The 24546-nt window shown below is 41.4% G+C and overlaps 1 protein-coding gene across 1 annotated transcript in view; it reads right to left on the bottom strand.

Moving 5' to 3' along the window:
• The window catches only part of LOC143153538 (metabotropic glycine receptor), a 203546-nt gene that overhangs the window by 77310 nt on the left and 101690 nt on the right, over positions 1–24546 (bottom strand). The window contains exon 5 of the mRNA XM_076324882.1: positions 18906–19106. Within this exon, the coding sequence (XP_076180997.1) occupies positions 18906–19106 (201 nt within the window). The remainder of the gene's footprint in view (positions 1–18905; positions 19107–24546) is intronic.

Genomic DNA, 24546 nt, shown 5'->3' with positions numbered 1-24546 from the left:
GATCGAAACGTTTCTTTTTCCCACTCGAGAGCAAGCGTGAAATTCTATTATTGTCGCGAGTCAGAGAACCGGATACGAAGGTTTTCTTCTATTTGGAATCGCGATCGATCATTACCCCGCTCGGAAGTTTGCGAAAGGAGCTTTCGGAGTTTAATTTGAAATTTTATTCACCGGTCGCGACCGCGCGCAGCGATTCCCGGAATCGAGGGTATCTCGGGCGGTTTCGATTCATGAAAAGTGTATTAAGAGCGAACTCACCGACGCAGAAAGTGTACCGCGAAATGGAAAGAAGAAAAAAAAAGAGAGAGCCGTTTAAATGAAATAGAACGTCGCGAGGAAGGAACGTTGGAGACTGGGACGGAAGATGTGTACGTTCTGGTCGTTTCGAGTCGCGTCGTTCGTATCGAGGATCCAACGGAACAGTCGCGCAGTTAAGCCGCTCGACTTGGGACAAGAGAGTCCTCCTTCGGCTAATGATTTCCCCTGTCTACTTGTCTCGTGCTAAAGGACGCTCCTCTTAATTTTCCGGCGACGGTTCTTCTCCCTTGTGCACGCGCGGTTGCGTTGCACTTTCCGGGATTCCCCCCACCCCTCGATTTTCCACTGCAACTACTCCCTCCCAGAGGACTCCCGGTGCATTCTGGCAACGCGAGCACCGCACCGGCTGGAAAATTCGCGAGACCGTCGTCTCGTTCGTCGGAAAATAAACGAAATCGTAGTTAAATCAACGTTTAACCATCGACGGGCCAATCTCGAGAAAAATCGGGAGGTTACGTATCGTACGAGACTTGCACGCTCTGGTTCTTGACTCGCGACGAATCAACGAGCAACGGAACATCGATAAAACGTAGATTTTAAACAGCGACGATTCTGATTTTCGGTAAGAACGAATCGTAAACTTTAATAAGAATTCTTCTCGGACCAACCACCACCGAGAACATCGTCTTTCCAATTTATCATACGAAAATTTACCCTCCGTTCCACGCTGATCCTGCTAACCATAAAACTAATTAGATAGAAACCGTTGAGTAATTTTAATGAAATACCGAATCTGGACTTCTGGTTGTTCGTGAAAATTCTTGTTACCAAGACGAACTTTCATCCTTCTTACTTAAAGCATCCTCGAAACTTTCTGAAATATCCAATATTATTCGTGTCGAGCTCGTTGAACTACAAGCCCTCCGAATTGATCTCCGTTGCTTGGACAAGCTTTCACCTTTATCTCGGCGGGTAGAATCCATTAGTCGATAATCTGGCTAGGCGGTTTTCATCATCGAGACGCAAACTAAGGGGATTATGAGCTGCTGCTCAACGTATACCGTCGTTAACAAGAATTTAAATCGAGAATTTTGCAGGAGACAACGAACGGTATTATTTCCTAAGGAAATCTTCCCCGAGCATGAAATTACGAAAATTAAATTTAATATCGCGCTTGAATACGATTCCGGTAATTCATTGAACCTTCCGACCGTACGAGATTCAAGTAATTGGACAATGCGGAACATTTTACCTTACATTAATCACGGCAGTCGTCAACGTTCAAGAACAACATCTCGAATATCTGTATCACTACCTATACGAGTACGTAAATAAATAAATCACCGAATCGTTCGATCGATTCCTCGAACTAAATTATTCCCGTTTAGCAATTTCTATTAATTACCAACTATGAGTAATCGAAATGAAACTATTAAAACGAAACTACTTTTCTTAATATTTTCTTAATGATTTTTCTTCTTTTCTAATTTATTACACGCCGTTCTTCTCTCGTCGATCTAAACTACTCCCGTTTAGCAATTTCTATCAATTACCAACTGTAAGTACTCGAAAAGAAACTATCACTCTTGATATTTCTCTAATTATTTTTCTTCTTTTCTAATTTATTACACGCAGTTCCGTTCTCGTTAAAATAAAGTTAGAAATCAAATTCAATAGAAATGTCCGATCCAGTCGATGGTCGAGATCAAACGAACGCACGAAAGGAACCTGGTTTTAATTCGACGGTGATGAAATTGAATATTATCGAAATGAAAAGAGCTACACGGTTCCTGGATGGTTTGACGTGGAACAGGGGTTGCCCACCGCCCCATAGACGTGAACTTCACGAGTTACCTTAACACCCGTCAAACCGTTCCGGTTCTTTATTTTACCGCTCGGAGCAACGATCGTGACTGGTTCGTCTATCGGACAGCAATCGACATTAATTAACCGAAAGCACGTCGGTCAATGTTCCGAAGTATTTCTGACGCGAAAACTCTGGCCTGGCAGAGTAATTTTCTTTCGGCCGTGCCAGAGTCTCTTCGCGGGATCCGTTGCGAGCAGACGGACAGCAAATGAATCGTGCAATTTTATTTTTGCAGCGTCGCCGGTTCTTCAATCTTCCGTGTTGTAATTAGGACGAAAATTGATCGATGAACTTCGTTCAAGATTCACCCCGAATTGATAATAAAACTACCCACGGATTTCTGAATATCAAAGGTGTATCTTGTACAGTGTGCATCCGAAGAGGAAACCAATCGATGAGAAAGAAGAGGAATTTTTCAAGTAGTATCCGATCACGTAGGGGGCTAGCTCGTCGCGAGTTTTAAATAACGGAACGAAGTGTGGTAATTCGGTAGAATTTCCAGCAAACGATACACGTAGCGAGCAACGAGGGAATTGCTACGTCTGTTGGCATCGTGACTGCACCGCTGCTGACGCAACAGAGCCACGAAACGGCCGGGGTTTTCAAGACCGAATTCCAGGCGGTTTGGCACGCGTTCGCGTTTCCAGATAGTCGGCACAATTGTCCACGTGATTCGGCCCTCGAATGTAATAATTTCCGGGATAGTAACCGTCACAACTATGGCGACTTGTTACGTTAATGGGCTAGATACACGTCACATATGCGGTCTCATTACCACCCCGATCGTCAACAGGGAAGAAGAGGGGAACGAGGGGGGAGGGGGGCAGTTCGCGCGACGCTCTTCCATTAAAACCGGTATTTAACCGTCCACTATTCCGGTACTTGTCCCCTGGAATCGTTATACTCCTGGTCTGTTCCGCAGATTGAGAAAATGAGCGAAGTTTCCAAGAGTCCACATCGTTCTCGACCTGGACACGGTTTCGATCGAAAAAACGAACGATGTACGTAGAGGTATCGACGATCGACGAGATCTCTCTCTCGTGTAAGCCAAACGTCTGCGTATCTTGATCCATAAGCTCTGTCGTGACGTACGCTGCGAAAATAATAATTGCCGATTTGCAAACTCGGTGAAAGATACTTTCAGGTATCGCTTCACTTTATTTAGGACTTGTACTTGTGTAATATAAAATAAATTATGTTTCGGCGATCCTGACCACACACCGGGACAATCTCCTTATTTGATACGCGAACGAAGGAATTTCACCGTGACGATCGTGGGTGGTATATTTTTCCGGTAAATTTTCAAGGAGTGTTGCAAAAAGAAGGCTTCGATCTTCAAATTTACGATAATCTTAGACGCGTTGAATTTTTCCTGGGAAAATCATTTTCATTTGTTTCTTTTCAATCGGTTTTCGGTGCAGGAACATTTTCAGGAGAATTGAACTCGTAACGCGATAGCAAAGGGTTCGATCTTTAAAGCGACCTTGCGGAGATTACCGTGCGACTATTTTTCACGCGGTTCTAGCAGTTCAAAGATCGATAGCGTTTGGGTCAAGTGTCCAGAAAGTTTTGAGCGATAGCGTGGCTACATAGCTGTGCCCATTTGTTCGCGTATTGTCACGAATGTATTCTCGTAGATCAATTTCAGTATTTGGCACTATCTACCCATGTGGAAAGACATCTTCAATGATGAACGACACATCAGCCCTATCCGATGATCGTACACAATCGCGTTTGATAGGCACATTCGCCTAACACCCATAGACATCCGTCGCGTAGACTACGCTGACCGATTGAGCATTTATCAATGTCCCTAGCACCGAAAAAGTTCACATTCCGGAAAGTTAACTCTGAATCTAATTTAAAGGTAAATAAGTCTCGATGAATGATTTCCTCGCACAATTGTGTTCAATTCCACGTGCTTCCGATAAAGAAAATTCTACAAATTTTATTTTTCTTTGAATTTTTAATTGCTGCTAGATACTCACGACAAATGTAACTTCGGTCCTGTTGCTCCTAAATGAATCTCTCCCTACGTAAGTTCGAATACTCGTACGATCCGAGACAAATGAGAATACCTTCGTGATCGTTGGTTCTAGCGTCGATGCTCGAAAGATGCTCGAACGCGAGTAGATCGGGCCGACGAAAGAAACGAGAATGTAACTTTTGATCCGGACCGTGTTAGTAGCTAGACACTCGAACGCATCAGGTGCCCGGGAGTAGCTCTTCTCGGCCCGTTAACGGCGCTTACAGCGTTAAATTGACCTTTCCTAGCAGCCAGGAGAAATATACCGGCTGGCAAAGGGTTAATCTATTCGTTGCAGCGGGCCAGCAGCTATAAACCGTGGCGGGCTCGCCGCCGTGGCGACCAAGATATCGCATCTAGCTCGTTAGACCGTGAACGAAGATGCGAATATTACGCCGCACCGGGCTCGTAAACGTAGACGCGCATATTACACGCGCCCTCGTAAACTGCTTTAATGCTGCCAGGCTTCAACCGACGCCCGTTACATCAAAGAAACTCATTAAAGCTATGGGTTTCCACGGGTCCGCGCGAATTTCCAACGGAGGAAAGTCGCGCGGATAAGGACTCTACTCCACCGTTGCTGGATTTCTGGCCAGTTGGACGATGCTTGCCCGGTTAATGGAGCTTTTTCATCAGAGACCATAGGGCTGTTCGTTCCGGACCACCACGGGTAGAGTTACGCGACCTGTGGGCTCGTCGTTCTCGAACCGTGGTGTCGAAGTTCGATGTTCCACGATCGGAATAGTCAATGAGAGAACCTATCGCGTTCGTTCCCGGTATCCATTATGCGAGTACGTGTTCATCGACGCACCGGGGAACTTTCGGTGCATGTATCTTTTCCACGGGGAGGTAGGACTTTGCCGTGATCGATAGCGGAGACGGTTGGGTTATCTTCAGTTTTCAGGCGACCTCGCGTTTATTGGGACACCGCCAACTCTTGCACCCAGGTGCATGTCTTTCCGTTTCTCTCTGCGAGAGAGCGGAGGGAGAGTCTAGCGAACGTGATGTAATAATTTTCAGACGGTTTGGTATCCAACGATGCATATCTCGACTTCTAATACCGTTAAAGGGTATGCCACGTGTTCCAGTGACTTAGGATTTCTATGATTGGAATAGCCAATGGGATCGCGAGATAAACTTATCTTCGGTTTCTGGAGGGTCACTACGCGCCCATTGGCGCGTTACCAACTTTACAACGTGCTCTACTTCGATCGAGAAGACTTTTTCTTCTTCTTCTTTTTTTATTATTATTATTTCGTAGCCAATGATTCGTGACACTTCGGTCTCGCGCGTTGTACCGAACAGAGTGATCCTCGATCTCTGGAGATCAGAACCAGCAACAAAGTCCACGCGCTCCCTGGCCCAAGAATACGAACGTGTTCGCACCAGGATGTAGCAATGTCTAGTTAAGGAACGGAGGTCATTTCGCACCTAGCTAAACACAGCTCCAAGGAAGATAGATTGGATGAGGTGGATCTGCATTATGGCCGTCTACTTCCTCCGACCAAAGTCCATTATATTTCTTCGTCCGAAGGTGCTACGAGAGGCCACATTTACCAAATGCATGTACCCAAGCCGAGAGAGTGGCTGGTATCACCACCGTACCAGCCAGCGTTCGTAACATTTGAAAAATGAGTTTTCTCGTTCCTCTGTGTTTCTGCGCGGAACGAAGCTAAAGATCCGCTACTCGGCCAGACTCTAGACCCGATAAGCATTCTGTTTTCCATTCGACTAATAGTGTTAAAAACACTAATAGTGTCGAGACGCTCTGTACGCGATTTTTATGCACTGCGAAGCTAAGCACATAATATCTCCAATAGTACACTCTCACGGAAGTACTCGTTAAGTCACATACGAAAGTGTTGATAGAAATTAACATTAGGTTTACCAATCAGTCGAAACGACTAACAATACCTAACAATACCTAAGATCCCATTTAACAATACCTAAGAATAACCAAGACCCCATCTAAAAATACCTAACAATACCTAACACCCATCTAATAATACCTAATAGTACCTAAGACTCCATCTAACAATATGTAAAAATACCTAAGATCCGTCTAATAATACCTAAGAGTACCTAAGACTCCATCTAACGATACCTACTCAAGACCCCATCTAACACTACCTAACGGTACCTAGGACACCACTTAACAATACCTAACACGACCAGGTGACGTTTCCAGCTCTGAACCTTCGGTGACCAGTTCCAGACGTATCGAAAACCAATGTGGGCGGGGTAAGAAGGGTAGAAAATCGGTTAAGGAACTGGAGAACGCGCGCGAATCGCGAGTTTCGCCAGTGGAAAGCACAATGTGACGACAGGCGAAAGTAGGAAGTGCTGCTGGCAACATTTATATGCTAAACTGTTATATATTGCCTGGATACATGGCATCCGGCCAACTTCTGCATGCGCATGTTCATGCTATTCACGTTTCTACGCGGCAGACTCCGTCGTACGTGCGTACACCCTGCGGGTTTTAACGGATCGCAACGTCAGAGATCGCGATTTATTCGCAGAGATGCCATTGGCCGCGGAGAAACCGGAGTTTTCGAGGATTTTTCGCGAATTTTCTCGCATTCGAGCAATCAGAGTTGCCGAACGGAAACACAAGTATGGATCGGACACTCGCTTCTTTAAAAAAATTCCAAAATTTCAATCGGAGGATTCTTAACCTTATTTTTAATCTCGTAATCGACAGAGTGAAACTTTTTCGATTACAAATTTATCAAATTTGCCTCGTTGAAGTACGTGTAATTTTCCTGGTCATTATCACCACAGTGTGTGTATATATATGTTCATCCTTATTGCGAGTGAACAGTAGTGGAGGGAAACTTGGGTGAGTTTTCCAAATTTTCCGTTCCGTATTTAGAAAATTTCCCCAATTTCCCCCAGTCTCGTTTCGATCGAATTGGAAGTGTTTTTATATTTTACTGTACAAATAGTGTGTTATTACAACAACAAAAATACATTTAAATGTAATATGAACGTACAAACTTCGTCGTTGAATTTTTTCGAAGGTCTTCTCGCAAACGATCGAAAGTCGATACATTTTTTATTTATACCTTCAACTGTATCGTAATTTGTTTCTCGTTCCAGTTCTTGACGGCGTTACTTCCGGCGAGCGACGCCATCGTTTGTATTACTTTCTTCTCGAACGTGTAACTTTCAAACTTTTCCTTTCTCTTTTTACAGTTCTCGTGTTTTCACTTATTTCCCCGCGCAGTGGAATTTCACTTACCTGTCCGACTCTATAACCTGAATTATACTTTATAATATATTATAATAGCGCACGTGTTTCGTACAGGTAACGACGACCACAACTGCTCACGTGGCCCAGATTCGGGGTTTACATTCAGGGTTTCTCTGCACGCGCATGCGTGAAATGTTACCATCAACAATTATGGTATACTCGGATAAACCAGTTTCCAGAAAAATCTAACAAACAGTTCAATTACAGAAACAAGTCCAACTGCAAATTTATTCCGTTTTGAAAAAACATATTTACGTTACATTCCGCTCACTGTAGATAATTAAATCAATCGATCCGATCGATCCTCCACCGTAACGAAATACTTTTAGTTCGCGTTTATTGCGAAACAAAATTTTAATCGTTTCGATGTACGAAATAATTTAATAAACCTCGGACGATGCGATTCATTCGTTCGGTCGCGTCTCCTTTGTAGCGAAACATTTATCGTTTTCATTTATTGTAAACAAAATTTTAGTAGATTCAATGCATCGAATAATTTAATAAACTTCAGTCGGTACGATTAATTCGTTCAGAAACATTTTTCATTCCCGTTTATTGTAACGGCAATTTTAGACGATTCGATGCACGAAATAATTTAATAAAATTCGGTCGATAGTATTAAATCGTTCGATCGTTTTTCATTCGAGGAAACAAATAGTTTACGATCTTATCGTTCTCGTGTAACGCAAAAAGGAACTCCCTTCAAGTAACATTTCACGTTCAGAGACGTCTCGGACATTTTCTCTTTTCCCTTGCGCGTATTTTTTTCTTTATAGAACAGAAACGACAACGAAGCAAGCCCGTAAACATAATTTCTGTCCTCGGGCAATTTTTGTGTCGATTGGAAATGAAATTTATCGTGTGTTCCCCCTCGTAGCCCCTTTCATCTCCTTCATCGACAATTACCTGGCCCTGTGAGTTTCTTGTTAGTTTCTGCGATTCCATAAAGCACGAGAAAATTGTATTTTTCGCCGATAAATAAAATTTCCAGTCGGACGCGGGTGAAAATAATTTTTCCGAGACCTCAAGCAGGAAATTGGACTCGGTGTTCGATCGCTGTGAAAATTCTTCTTAAGCTCGTTCGATAAAGACTTGTTCTGCGATTCGAAGTAAATTTTAATAATCGCTCGTTCGTTTGCAACGATCACTTTTATCGTTCCAGTCGCATTTTCTTTACAAGAGACCGATACGTTTTCGAAATAATAAAAGTTATCAATATAGATCGCCGAATGTTGTTATAAACGCATTAACAATGCAAACGAGTTTTAAAAAGTCTTAAAATATTGTAATATTTAAATTAGTCTACCATTTTTGGAGGGTTTTTTGCGAAATAAATTTAATAGTTAATTTAATATTTAACCATTTACTTAACGGTCGAGTAATACTTTTTTCGTGTTTTTCGAATTATAAATTTGCATTTTACATACCGCAGAAAAACAATTTTTTACTGGTCCGAGAACCACTTTAATATTTCTTTATTTTTGCAAAAGCGAAAACGATAAAGAATTTTTAACAATCCATTATCGATCATTTTTTATCAAGGACCAATATTAAATACTTTAGTCGTTCTGCTTGACACGGTTAAAAATTCAAAATGATGTCGCAGCTCCTTTTTTGCGAATTTATATCGATCGTTCGTGAACTTTCGAACATTTTTCTCTTGTCTGGCAAAGAATGCAATGAGTACACAAAAACGCGTTAAATTAAAATTCTTATCCTTCGTCTCTTCAACTTTTTTCCATTGTCCGTTTCTCTTTCCTGCGTTTCTTCGCTTTCCTCTATGTGCGACATTTTTATCGTATTTTTTATATTTCTACAAGAACGTCGCTGTCAGAATTTATGTAAATAGTTTCTCGCATTTTAGCACCTTAGTTTCCATTTTCTGCAAAAATTTGCATTTACGAGCTGTGGTAAAACAGCGAACAAGGGTCTTTAAATATTTTTTTCCTCACTGTAACGATAAAGAAGTAGTCTATTTACTCGATAAAGTATTTCTTCCAAACTTTTGTAAAAATTCCCGGAAAAAGCTGTTCTACGTTTTACAATGTCAATACTTCCTATTCAATTATCTTCTATTAACACATTCAAAAATTTGCAGTACTATTATTACTTACTTTATCTACGTATACTGTGTACACGTATAAAGTTTTTTGTACGTATCGTACTTATTAGCATTGTACAGTACTTATTGTACTTAGTAACATCTGGAAGGTTACGAAAATTCTCTCCACAATGATTAATTTTAGCGAAGAAATCATCTCTCCATAGCTTCGATATTAAAAACCGTATTCTTACGATTATTGTCCAAGTCTCGACGAATGATAAACGTTTCCAGTTCCTCGCTACGCTTAAAAGAGCAACGCGTATGAAACAGCTGACTTCGGGAGGCATTGATAAACTTGAACGGTATTAATTCGTTTCGATATAAGTCACCGTGTATTTTACTCGCACTTTCCATTATCGTTGCCCGAGCGTTCTCGTTTTCAAGAATTGTGTCCCGTCAGAGCTATCGAGGTGTAAACCCAGTGTCCCTCGGCCGGTGCTCTCTTCGCCCCGTGTTTGCTCCTATGGTACGCTCGCACGGAGATTGCATCTGGAGTTATGGCGGGTCCTGTTCGTTCAAGGACTGTCTCCTCAAGCGCGAAAAGGGGGTGTGTATATCTGTTTCATACGAGCCTGAGATGGCCCCTGAATGAATAGGACCCGCCATAATTCACAAACGCAATCTCCTCGCTCGCGTACTATAGACCTCTCGGCATTTCCTCCGCTCGTTACTTATTTTAAAGAGAAAAAGCGTAAACCGACAATCGCATTCTGTCCACCGAGTGACCTCCCGAGGGAAGAAAAAAGAATTTTACGACAGTCGATGCAGACGAATCTCACTCACCGAGAAGGTTGACAAATGTTGAATTGCGTTTCTATTAACATTATATTTACCGACCAGTCGAAATAACTGTTTTCAACTGTTTTTACGAAGAAATTACTTCATATGTTTGCGCATTTATATTTGACAATCGTGGCGAAAAAGAACATCAAATTCGACGGTTTTCCGACAATTTTTACTTACGTGTGCAATATTTCGATCTTCGATTATTTATCTGAACGTTTTAAAGAAACATTTAGTCACATTTTCATCGAGAGAATCGTGTCTATCCATCGGTGACGCAGTCGTGAAAATATGTATAATAGAAAATAGGAAAATTAACGATTTGCAACGAGTGTTGAAAATTTTCTCTTTGTAGAAAATACGATGTCCGCTTGGCTTTGGACTCTTCGTTGCATTCGTTTTCTTTTTTGGTCTAAAATTTGGAGAGAAAAATTCTTGGAAAGGAGAATAGAAAAAGTAGGAATACATTTCCTTCGGTTCCCTAATCTTCCGAGTTCCCTATTGGACACATAAGCTGCCCACTTCGCAGATCGAACGGACACATGCACACGTTCCAAGCTTCGAGCCTGGAATCCCACGACTTGTTGCATTTCGTGCACCATGGAGCCGGGAAACGTTGCAGTTCGATTGCAATCGTTGTGGGCCTCGCGTTTCATTCGAGAAAACGATTCGATTTCGTCGTTTCGATGCGCCCATATCGAAATTCAATTACGAGCGACGAGTGGTATTCCTATTTGCGAACTATTGAAAATATAAGTTTTGCATATGAGTGCTAATTTGCCAAAACTGTAATAACGATTCCCAGAGCGGGAAATTTCGCCATCTGGGCGAAGGGAAGTGCGTTGAGAATCAATTTTTTTATATATGTTTTTCATAGCATGGCAACAATACGTATTTAACGTTTTCGTGATCATATTTTTGGTGATCGTCTTCGGAATAATATACAATAGTTCGTAAAAAATGCGTCAATAGTAATGGATCGAACAAAATTTTATTTTACGATTGCATACCGTTTTGTATTACTGTTGCAACGAGTCATCGAGTTTTTATATCGAAATATGTATATTATTCAAAGACAAGAGAGTCTGGATGGAAAAAGTTTGAAATCCCCGACATACGTAATTTACAAACAGCTTTCGTTTCGATTAAACAAAGGGATGCGATACGGAAATAAAATAATCGAGATGTAAATTGTAAATATTCATATTTAAATGTGAAATATCGAAGATTTGAAAAGCTTCGCGACGTACAAATACGTAAAACCGATCAAGGAAATGAAACGCACGATTATAAATATTCTTGTTCGAAAACAGAAAATGTATATTTGCGTATAAATCATAGAGAATGTTGCAAAGAAAATTGTACGCAGGAAATATTTGAAAATCATAATGTACCAACAATTTCCATGCAATTAAACGGGATTTATTCACGAATTATGAAAAAGTTATACTGAAAATCCATGAAAATGTTTGAACCACACTATACGTGGAATATCGTCGCTAAAAAAGAAAACTCTCTGGCTACCGAATTTTTCGTAAAATCGAATTCGTTCCAAATATATTTAGTTTCTATTGACCGTAACGAAAATCACGCGAAATTCTATAAACGGCACAAAAACGAGAAGATCGCAATTTCGAGCACAAACAATCACCTGCGAACGATTGAAAACGTTTACAAACAACTTCATTAAAAATTATATGTCCACGAAAAAATGAAACTGATTTCGACGTTTCAATGATCGAAAACCGACCGAGAAATTGAATGGTTTTCATCTTGGTCATCTTGCTGATTAAAACTTTTTTAACGCGATATTCTTTGTATTTGTTTCAGCATCGAGTTATTCCCGCCGATGTAAATTAAATACTAAATTCCAGAGAATAAATAATCCGTAACCATATTTGCTCAAATAATTCCAACTCGATCGAAATGCAAAAAGTAACCCTGGTTAAACGAACAGGTAGAAAATTTATATACCTACCGACACGTTGACTGAAATAATAAACAAATTAAAGATTATCTCAGCGTTATTCGATGAATTACAATTTTTCCCTTGCATTTCAAATGTTTGGAATGTTTCATCGAATGGAAAGTAATTGTCCAGAGCGCGCAATAATCAAAAGAATTACATTGTCACGGGTAAAAATCAGTGTAGAATATTTTTACTGAGAAATATTCAATAAATGATATTTAAGTAAACAATACTTGAGGCAATCGAATGGAACGTTAAACCGCGTTACGCCATTTCAACAAACTTTACCATAACTCTGTTCATCTAAATAAAATTGATTCTAGAAATGGTGGAAAACTAGTAAAAAAAAATCAGTTTGAATTTTTCAATTTAAACAAATATTCGTGTCAACACGCATCATTGGGCACCGCGATTAAGAGTAATACCTAAGTAAAATTTGTCAATCTCGAATGATAGATGTTATTTCACCGGAATGATAATTTAAGAAATAGAAAATTGTATAGACTTAAAAATGATCTCTCGTAGGTCTCCAGGATCGAGATCTCGCAACGATAAGTGCTCGTAATCCGTTTTACCGCATCGAAATCTTATCAGCGTCGACTTAAAGGTCAAACTCCTAAACCCGACGGAAACGATTCTGTCTTTGGGCGATTCGTGTAATAAATTTCCGTAACAACTCGCGCTGGTAGTTGGACGAAGTGCCTCAGAGCTTAGGTTTCGGGCCGTTTCCGGTTAATTAAAGGGAATTTATTAACCTGCGGCGGTTCTAGCCGAGCATCGACGGTGCGACCATAAAGCCATCCCCTTCTTCCGATTCAAGGAGACCTATCCAGGATCATCGGGCATCCTTCGTGCAGTTTCAAGACCTTGGCTACGTGTGTCGGTTCGTTCGTCACGATTCTCGACCATCGTCCACGATATTAACCTTCTTTTCGGGCATGCGGTTCGAACATCTATCCGAAGGTTCGATTTGCGAGAGAACGTGACAAAGAATACGTCAACGAACAAGTGTATTGGTAAAAGTAACGTAGAAATCCACGAACAATGAATCACTTTATCGCGAATCGTTCGAATTATCGATACTTATTCTCTCTATCTATTTTTTATCTATCTATTCATCTCTGCCTGTATCTGTCTATCCGTTCGCCTATCTCTACCTCTATCTATCGAGGAACCCCGTCCAGTTACGCGTATCTCGTGAAAATTGCTGGTTCGAAACTCAGGAACGCGTGTCCTAAATTATGTTGCCTATGTCACGTGACTCTGCGGAATTGCGATCATCGGTCTTCGTTAGGATCTTGCATTAGCTTTTCCCTATCTTGTTAACAGAAGAAACTTTGACCCCTGATACCGCGACTTACGACTAGATGTTATCGGACAGTAAAGTTTCGATTGGTCGGGGAGATGGTTGAAAATTCTTGCAATTAAACTGATGATTATCAAGTGGGACACTTTTTGGGGATGTGGAAGATTTACCTATTTACATTCATTGCACACATTGCATCCATTGCATCCATTGCATCCATTGCATCCATTGCATCCATTGCATCCATTGCATCCATTGCATCCATTGTATTCATTACATTCATAGCATTTATTCCACCTACTGCATAGTATTGCATCCATTGCATCCATTGCATTCAGTGCATTTATTCCATCTACTGCATAGTATTGCATCGATTGCATACATTCCATCTATCGCGTGAATTGCATCCATTGCACCCATTGCATCCATTGCATCGATTGCACTCATTTCATTCATCGCGCCCATTGTACTCATTGCATCCATTGCATCCAATGCATCTATTTTATCCGATTCGTTCATTTCCTCCGTTATACTTATTTGTTTCTTTTTTTTTAATCTCAAGTCGTGTTCTGTTCCGTTCGCGTCGAAAAATCCCTGAATCGTGAAAAACTAAGCAGCGGGCTCGGCTGCTCGACCGATAAGACCGCGCTTTTCATTTCCGGGGCTCGCGACAGCCCGTTTTCCACCCAGGAAACGCGTTATTTTCCGCGCCGTGGCAAAAACGCGGCCCCGCGTGAAACGAGCAATTAGCGGAAAACGCAAAGGCAATGCGGTCCGTGCTACTCGAACGCGCCTCGTCAGCGTATAACGTCTCTGTCTTTTTAATTGCACTCGACAATTGGATCGTCGTCGCCGCCACCGCCGCCACCGCCACCACCGCCGCCACCGTGCCATAATCGTAAAATTTGTTAATTTCCATTCGTTACGAGCTCCTCGATCGAGGTTCCGATCGCGGACCAAGCGAAAAGGGTTTCATTTTTCCGTACGCGAAATTGAAACTCTGTCGCACTCGATAACGCGACGCGAACTCCCAATGAACCTATTAGTCCAACTGTTACTTCCCGGAACAGCCAACCTTTATGCGTCGTTAATTCTCGAACTAGCATAAAATGAAAGTTCACCACAGTAACGAACCGTTACGCCGACAACAGAGAGTTCACGAATCTGCGAACGATTCTCGGCGACAGCTGGGAAAAATCATTCCTCTCAATCCCCCGATGCACCACTAGGTATCAACAATCCTGGTGGTGCAACTGGACACTTGCCATCACTTGCTAATCTCTCCTAGAGATCTAATATCTGGAGATTCCTATGAACGCGTATAGTGGTCCACCTGTGGACCAGTGGCCTATGGTCGCTCTCATACCCATTGATCCACAATACCCTAGTGGCCTAACTAGAGTCTCGTGACTATTTAGACTATTTAAACTTGTACTATTTGTATTGGTTCGAAACCATGGATCCCTAACCATGAACCCGTGTTAACTATCGTCGCGGATCTCGCGAATACTATAAAACACAGTCCCTGCAACAAATCCTGCTCGTTTAACGGAGAAGAGAGCGCGAAACGATTGAATCTTGGCCACGGAAAATCGGAACGCTACGATACAATTTTTACAGTATCTCTAACGAAGCTGAATGACGTAGAGAGAAAATTCAATGACAACGAATAGTGGGTACTCCTTTGAGAAGAGACACGTTTCTGCACGGACGTTCGTTTCCTTTCGAATGCTACGATGCACATCGAAAATGCAATTGCATCCAGCCAAAGATGGACAAAGAAATCTGGAAACCGAATCGGTCGAACCGAGTCGACGAGGAGACTCGTTTAAGCCACGGAAAAACACTTCCACGATGTCCAGAGAGACCGGTTGAGACATCGTCTATCCGGAAGTACCACTTCCTGTTTTTTGTCCATTGGGAATAGGTGGCATTACGACGGACCACCCGTTCGAACCAACTATCGACCTCGTCGTTCCTTTATGCGACTCTGCTCGAAACTGTAACCCCATCACACCCGTGGAATCGAGCAAACATACTTTCCATTGACTTCGATAATACCGAGCTGTGTATCGTTCATCCTACGTGTCGTTTCTCGCTGAAAAGATCTCAACTTTCCAAGAAACTGGCCATTCGTGACAGAAGCGAGAATCCGATTTAAAGGGTTCGCCTTACTTTTGGACCCAACAACTTCTGTTACGGATTGCATTTACGTCGCCAGGTTTGCACTACCCTCGAGAGAATTGTTCTTTGAGATCGTCGTTAGAACCAAATGGAAAGAAAAGTCGAATACAAAAAAAGAAAGTCTCCCCTGAAGATTTATATTTTGAAAATTATCGACCATTTATTTATGTATTGCAATTTCTGCTCCGATCGCCCTTCTGGAAGCAAAATCTCAGCGACTATTGAAACGACGATAACGCAATCTTTTTACAGTTCTGTTAAGAAAAAATTAATTTTTAAAAATATCAATAATCTTAAATACTCGTAAAAAATGACCTTGGAAAAATTAACAACTACTGTTACACGTCTCCCTTCGAACGGTACTACTTTGTTTTAAAGAATTTTCTCACGGAACCACAAATAAGAGAGACACGCGTTTAAGCGTTCTCGTTTGATACTTTTACACATTTTGTACGTTTAAACTTTCACACTTTTATACGTTTAAACGATTCACTCGGTACACTTAAGAACGAACAGTTGATAACTTCTACGGGATTAAAAGGGCACCGGATTAATACTTCGCGACTGTTTCGAAACGGTCGACAAAGTCGCTACGAGTACATTGGAAACGAGCTTACGTGTCTACAGGAACGATTAGTGGTCAACCGTTTGCGTTAGGGTCACCACGTGCAACCATCGTATCTTCCCGATCGTAGAATCGGTTATCGCGCGAGACAGCCTCGGCTATACCCCGAAAGCTGGTCAAATAATTTCGAAACCGATAACCAGTGAATTTTGGTGTGTTTATTTCAACGATACTAAGCAACCAACCGATAACAACAACGATCAGATCGAAACACCGCAAGATCGAGTCTAATTACTCCCTAATGTAACCGTCAACTGCTTAACAATGACGAGGCACGATTGCTCGCTTAACAGTTTGATAGACGTACCAAATTGACTGGAAAGCCTAATTGCCTCGAAAGCTGACAACCTATTGAAATCCTGATTAGTTTCTGGTTCTATTACGAAACTGGCGAGTGACAACCACCTTCGGAATACTAAGTGATTTCTTATCGAATTCGCAGAGTTGATAATGTTCGACGTTTTTCCGAAATTTTACACACTATTGGAATACCGATGGAATCATCAGACTCCTATTGAAGCTAGCTGCAATTCCAGAGAAACGTCGGAACACAGTCTTCCAATAGGACACGAATCTATCGAGTGATACTTCACAGGTACAGTAACCTCGAACAATATCAAAGGACTGTTTCATCCTTTGAACTCGAAATTGAACACAAATATAAAAATATTTATATAAATATTTCCAATTGTATTTTTCAATTTTTCGTAACACGTCTCTGGTTTCAATCGTATGTATTTATACAACTACCGATAATCGTTAACAGCTTAGGTTCGTTAAAATTTATTCGATAGTTTTTCTTGCTATTTATCAGTGTGGTTAGTAGTTTCTACGTGTATGCATTCGGTACGAAAATCGATTTACATCTTCCAAGTGATTCGGTATCTAAGAAACTACCTAAACGAGAATGATCGTACTCTAACCAATTTCGATAATAATCGATAAATTATTATCGGCGTTTAGTCGTACCGGAGATCGAGTAATCGTCTGGAAACGAAATTGGTGATTCGAACGTGAAATCGGAGGATCGGTTTCTATCTTAAACAACACCACAACTTACCAATTGGCAAACGTAACATATACCTGTAAATAGGGAAGCGTGGCTCGGACCGTGCAAATTCGACGCCTCGATAGTAGCGTTGAATCGGATTTCCCGGGACTTTAATTAATTAATTTCGAATACCGCCGTTGGCTCCGCGAGTATTTATTTCACCGTTGGAACTTTCTGAATTCCTCGTCAGCATCAACGAAATGCTCCTAAGTTAAATTAAAACGCGGTGACCCTTTGAAGGGTGTTTTAGCAACGCGAAGCATCTTGGCGACAAACCGAATATTCGTGTCTCGCAGGTAAAACTATTTAATTCTCCACGGAGAATGGCAAACACGTATACAGGATATAATCCTGACTGTCAACCCGAAATATCTCTGTTTTATCATACGTTAAACTATGTTCCAGACCAAAGTTCCAAGGTACTGAGTTGTCCTAGACCATCGCGACGCCATCCTTGATATTCTACAATTCTCGTCCTCGATATCTTTTTACGTTGCGATAAAACAATTACGTCGTAAACCCTCGACACGGGTGAACACATTTGGAAATACTTCCATCATAAAATGTCTAATCCCAACGTGAACAAGAAAGGGAAGATGATCGTGACAGGACTCGGAATTTGACATTTCGGGATCATCTGTGAAGATCGACTGACCAAAACAAAATCACCTTTTTGCAACGTCTGCAACCAACAAATTACGATCAAATATCTTCTATACGAGTGCAGAAAATACCAGACTATCGGATTAAGCTCAAACACTGTCTTGACGTTCCAAGGGTACAGAAAATACACTCTTAATTATTTAAAAAAAACGCAACTAAGAAAGAAAATCTAACGAAATCTCCCTTGACAAATCCTTTATAACTCGTGAGACCCAAACGTGATACGACGAGGGTTAACGGACCTTCGAAGATCGTCTGTGACAGTTCCTTGACAATACTATACCTTCGTCAAATCCTCACGAATGAACTACCGATTCAGATCACCAACGACGCGTGCTGGATACTCGTTTATCATTACCTCTATCGCTTTGTAAATTTTCCTCGTTTAAGAAACTTTTAATTTATTTAAGAATTTTTCAATCGTACTTGCGTTAAATTTCGATAAACCGACGATACCGCTGTACAATTTCATACCTTCTTATTTACATGCCAATTATTACATTGGACGAGATATATTTGATCCTTCGAATCAATTCGATACGAGTAGTTGATAAATTGACAAACGCTTTATATAGATATTATAGGCAGTAATTTATAAGTGAAATATATCATCGGGCACAGACAAGGCCACAATACACGTTCCGGACCGATTCTACTATCTGCTAGACGTATACCAAAAGAATAACAAATATATTTCCAATGGATAGAAATAACACTCCACTCTGTAGAAACGAACGTCTCGGGAATCCCGTGTAAGAATGATGAAACAAAGAAAGCGTACAAACGTTCAAACCGTGAAAAGAGTTCACTTACCTTCACGTTTCCGTATTTCCAAGTGAACAGGGCAACAGCTGGCAAACAGGCGATAACGCAGCACTCCAGGATCAGAATGGCCGTCCTCATCAGCCAGTTCAAGGACACCACGCAGGGCGAATCGTCCTCGCAGGACTCGCAACCCTCCGCACAAGGAAGACACTCGAACACACCGTCGACGTCGTACTGACTCTCATCGCTCTGTTGAGGGTTCACGAAATAAGGACAACGTTCTCTCAATGACACTGGGGTATTTAATGTTTACATTGGACGGTGAATGTTTAATCTAGAAGCGGTAGGAAGTTTCTTCGAGAAGGTGAAACCGAGTCTCGAACGATTTAACGTTTCTTTTATACTTTCGATGCAACTTTTCTTGGGATTTTTTTGCAACAAATGATAGAGCACTGAGAGCTGAACATTTTCCATATGAAAAGTTTCGCTCCATTTGAAATAATTGTATTTGAAGAATCGAAGAGAAAGTTGCATCGTAAAGGCTGATTTCAAAGAGCTTGCAACCACTTTCATTTTCTTTATTTCATATTATTTCTTTCATTACCTCCTGCAAATTTTTCAGGTTAAACTCGAAAAGTTCTCAAACTTTTCGGTAACAATCTCCCCCAATTTGGAGATACCTCCAAACTTATGGAATTGATTTGGCGAGCGAGAGATGACACGAAGATACTTAGACAAAGATCACCGATACTTGCGAAATGACATGATGAATCAATTAATCTGCAATTGAAATTTGTATCTCCGTTATACAAAATCAATTCTACGTACGTCCTGTAAATTTTCGAGGTTAAACCCGAAAAGTTCTCAAACATTTCGGTAACAATCCTCCAATTTGGCGTTACCGGCAACCCGGCATTTTGACAGGTAGGACAATTGTCCCGTTGGGAGCCAGTTTCAGCTTCGGCAATTAAAGCGTTCGAACGAGCCCCGGTTTCACGTCGACGCGAATTTTCGTTGTCGAGACAGCCACCGTCGTTCGTAGGAAGTTCGTCCTGTCTTTGGACATCGCGCTCGCGCATTCGGAGTCTCTCGCTCGCGCTTATTCACCGACACGAACCACGCTCGTCGTTCGCGCGACTGTTCAATGGCGCGAGCCGAGTCAGCGTATATTTTTTTTTTTCCTTCGCCGCTATTACGAGCGAAATCAATTGGCTCGGCACGGTCACAGAGGTCTGGCCATCCCCCGTAATATCGCGTGACCGCGTGGTCGTTTTATATCCACCGTTCCCTCGTTCCCTGTGTCCATTTACCTTAATGTTACATTTTAAAGACACAGGGAGCAGATATCTGGAAGCACGCTCGTCTCGACGGAATACGATTTCCTTTTCCCATTCTCGCGTTGCCGGGACGCTTGGCAGCTCGCGCAACTACACGCACACCGCGGAGTGCTCGTGACGCGCGCGAACCAGACTCGCGCGCGTCATCTGTCTCCCGGGACGGAGACGAGCGCGGCGTCGAATCAAAGGGTACCGTCTGACGCGATTTACGACAAGGGAGTAACCTTCGCGGGCTTATTCCTTCCGTCCCGATACCGAGAATGCATATTCGTACTCGAGCTCGCGTATCTCGGAAACCAATCGAGCTATCGTCTCGAAACCAACGACACGGTGGAGGGTGCGCCTTCTTTCATCTCTCGCGCCGATGCGTTTCGATAGTTTCTCGAACCAGTTACGTGCACGTCTTTTCTTCTATGTATACTTTCTCGTGGATCTTGCACGATTTGCGCTCGCGTTGTATATACGGTAGATTTTAAACGGACCCGTGAATAAACATTTAGGGATCAGGAGATTCTAGAACTAGGAATCAGGAGATCCTAATCGTGCGATCGATTCACTCGTTTATCGATTTACGAAGGTGTTCGCAAATGTTCTCGTTGCACGAAGGAAACGAAGCGTGCACCATCGTGCATAAATTACAAGTTTTTTAACTTAAAAAGCAAGGAATTTACTTATTTTAGTATGCAGATTCACGCCCCGAAGTATGGACGTGCATTTATTAATCGATAATTAAGATACACGTTCCCATATTTTGTATTCCTTTGACAGTTTCTTGCTAAATCTCTCGACTTTCATTTTCCTAAGCTTTCTCGCTCTTTTACAACTTCCAGTCTATTCTTCCGTTAATCTGTCCCTCACTGGAGCCTAGTTGGTCTCCAGACACAAGTTGGCAACCAAGTTCGCTCGACTATCAACGTTATTATTTCTTCCTTTGCTTTTCCCATTAACTTTCTTTCTCTATTCCTATTTCTGCTCTTCCTTTATTTTTCCTTTCTTAAACGATCTGCGACTTTACGACTCTCGGTGTTCAACAGACCAGGAAATAGCACGATTCTTTGTCACGCGCGCGATTTTCGAGCACATACACTGCTGTTATTTTTATTATTATTATCGTAATAAAGGAGCCAATGAAAGTAGCGTAACTCCTTTACCGTATCTCCTGGAAGTGAACACTAGAATTATTCTTCAAGTAAAGAAAGTCTTTTGCAATTTGCTAGAGAGAAATGTCCAGTAGATTGGATTTGTCCGGCCGCCGATAACGATCCGAAATATACAGCAGATATCGTTAAACAATTTTTGGGCGATTGAAAGTGACTGTATCGAAATGGTCGGCACAAAGTCCGAATCTAAATTCTATAGAAATCCTTTGGATCGAAATAGATAGGGAAATAAAACTAAAAACGGAACAAAAACTATTTGTGAATTGTACAAAACAATAGAAGATTTATGGTACCATATTCCTACCAATTGATGTACTCGTTTAATAAAATTAAAACACGAAAACGTCTGCAATTGTTGTTGCCTCGTTTAAAGTTATATTTAAACTTACTTTGCACTTTTTAAATACAAAATATATCTAACGTTAAAATATTGCAATGAAAATTAATTTATATCGCTCCTGTATAATATTACCAACTATAGAATCCAATGTATTAGGACTGTACGTGTTCGTTATTGTATAAATTAGTGAACAGGGAATAAAACAACTATTTAAAATCTCGTAAACAATTCCAAACAGCTTGTACCAGTTGTTGATACTAACGACTACTAACAACTAACAACTGCCTACCCATTTATCGATATACTCGGTGGAACGTTAATAAAATGTAGGAAATTATCGACACGTGTAACAATATCGTAAAGAAACTGGCTCTCTCGACGATTCTGGGGTAAGTGCTGTGTTGTTCTTTAGTGTCCTTTTAGCAAAAACCATTGAAGTCTTCCACATTCCGTGATCAGATCCTCCGGGACAATATCTTCGTTCGTTGAGCAATTCAACATCGAGCTCGCTTGGTCATTTCAACATAGCCAACTGGAAGAAACTAGGAAGCGTGCAACGTAGAACAGAGTGCTTGCTATTTAACGACCGCAATATCTTGCCAGGCCAGGCATCATAGCGACGGAACAAAGGCAAACGTGACGATGCGCGGACACGAACAGCCTTTGACATCATCGCTATCTTCCTCGAGTAGCCTGCATATGCTTATACGAGGGAAACGTGTACGAAATGTACGTTGCAAAAGTGGGAAGATTAACAAATTCTGTACGCGTGTTTAACCGTTATCGTACCGAGGTTGAATCTCTCGGAGACCCGAATACACTAGGTTGTTCGATAAGTTTTGTCGTTTTTCCCATTTGTAAAAAAATGTTACGACACTTTGACTTTGAACAACTGTCTTTGACGGTTATCAAATTTAACATTATATATCCAGAACGTGACCATTTAAATAATAATATTCGTTGAAAAGAAGTCAGGGATGTGCCGCGCGTCGCGTGAAAGTTCATCGAATGTATTAAGTAATATTTCATTTAGAAATACTTGAATCATCGTTATACCGTTTCCTACGGTACGTTTCATACTTTAAAGACAATGAAGAATATTCTTTCTGTTTCCGACAGGTAGAATAGACAATGGAAACAAGTTCTAGATTTTTTAAACGTTCTTTATAATACATTTACATCTTGTGTTTCAACATTTTACTTTCATAGAATAACTCTCCAAGTTTAATTCAAAGCCGCTAAAACGTGTGCGAAAACAATTGCACGGTGCAACTGACGCTTGACTGGCGGTACACGGTAGATTTAGCATACTATGGTTAGACGAAAACATGCACAGCCTATCTGCATAGTTGCATTACTGGTATTCGACCGAACGTACCGCTGTTTCAAGAGAGCTCGGTTTTTATTCAAAAATATTTTTCAATTTATATCTATTTACGAAACTTTCCGCGTATTTTAAATTTCGCACGCGAAAAGAATTTTATTTTGAATTCTGCCAAATGTCACAGGTTCGTCGTTTTCATATACGCATTAAATTCATCGCGGTGAAAATGGTCGTACAATTCCGATCGATACGGTTATTGGATCGACTACCAACGTTTGAAAAAAAAAGAAATATCAATACAACGAAAAAGTTGCACTTTCGTAGGAATTAATTTTGAATAAAAAATGCCCAATTCTATTTTACTCGTTTTCCTCCCTCGAAGCGTTACACGGTAGCTTTCCATATATACTCAACCACCATCGAACAGTAACGCATGTGTATTGTCATCGTTTGGAAACCGATTGGGAGTAGACTCGTGGTTGGTCTACTATCGCACATTGCGAATTTAGTTCCCAAATGTGACCAATCGTAGAACAACGAAAAAGATTGCACATTTATAAAAATTAATTTCGAGTAAAGAATTGTTTTCAATTACATATTCCCGGGTGTTACTCCCCCATAGGGAGACGATCATCTGCATAGATTCGTCGTTCGTTGAACAGTGAGATCGGTCAGTGTTGCAGAGCGTGGGTTCGAATGGTGGGTCCCCAGCGACCCGGACGTAATCGGAGGAGGATCGGGCGATAAGAAAGACGAAATCGAGGAAATGCTCGAACGTCCTTCGACTTGCACCGATCTCGTTCTCCGAGGGTTCGGCTAATGCCATTATTTCCGGGTAGTAATCGTGTAAGCCATGTACATCTATCAGGTTTCGATGCCGTTAATCCCATTCCTGGTCGTAATTCAGGCGGTTTGCTCGTCGGCTCATTAACGTCCACCGTTGAAATAGACGCTGGGGAAAGGAAGATCGTCTCGAAACGAGTTCTACCCGTAAGCGGGCAAACGATGCAACGAACGACAAGTTATCCTCGCGTCGTATCATCGCGCCCTGGGAAATCCCAGCAACTACAAATCACGACGTCGTAAATCGTATTCACGATCAGACTTAAGTTCTGTACGGATTTATCGTTCTCACAAATCACGGCCACCGGCGTTATGGTTTAGGATATTAGAGGCGAGCAACCACGCCCAGAGCGTGGCCCTCCGTTTCCATGTGTCGCGAATAAACCCTCCGGTCCATCTCGTCGAGGAAAAATGACTCGCTTTATTTACGACGCGCGAATGTCCTGGGAACAGGACTGTTTACTCCCACAGCGAGCGCCGAACCAACATTATTAGCTCCCGCAATAATTATACGATAGATTTAGTAGTGATGGAAATGATACCTAATAAATTAACCGACCCGTGAATTATCTATTCCTGGTCGTAAATCCTGTTACGAATATAACGAGCTGCTGCAGAATGAGAAACATTATTCTAGAACTTATTTTCACGGTGAACGATAGAAGCAAATAATAGAATTTTAAAC

The sequence above is a fragment of the Ptiloglossa arizonensis genome, chromosome 12, assembly GCF_051014685.1.
Source record: "Ptiloglossa arizonensis isolate GNS036 chromosome 12, iyPtiAriz1_principal, whole genome shotgun sequence".
Lineage (NCBI taxonomy): Eukaryota > Metazoa > Arthropoda > Insecta > Hymenoptera > Colletidae > Ptiloglossa > Ptiloglossa arizonensis.
The sequence above is the reverse complement of the archived record's forward strand: the minus strand, read 5'-3'. Positions and strand labels throughout refer to the sequence as shown.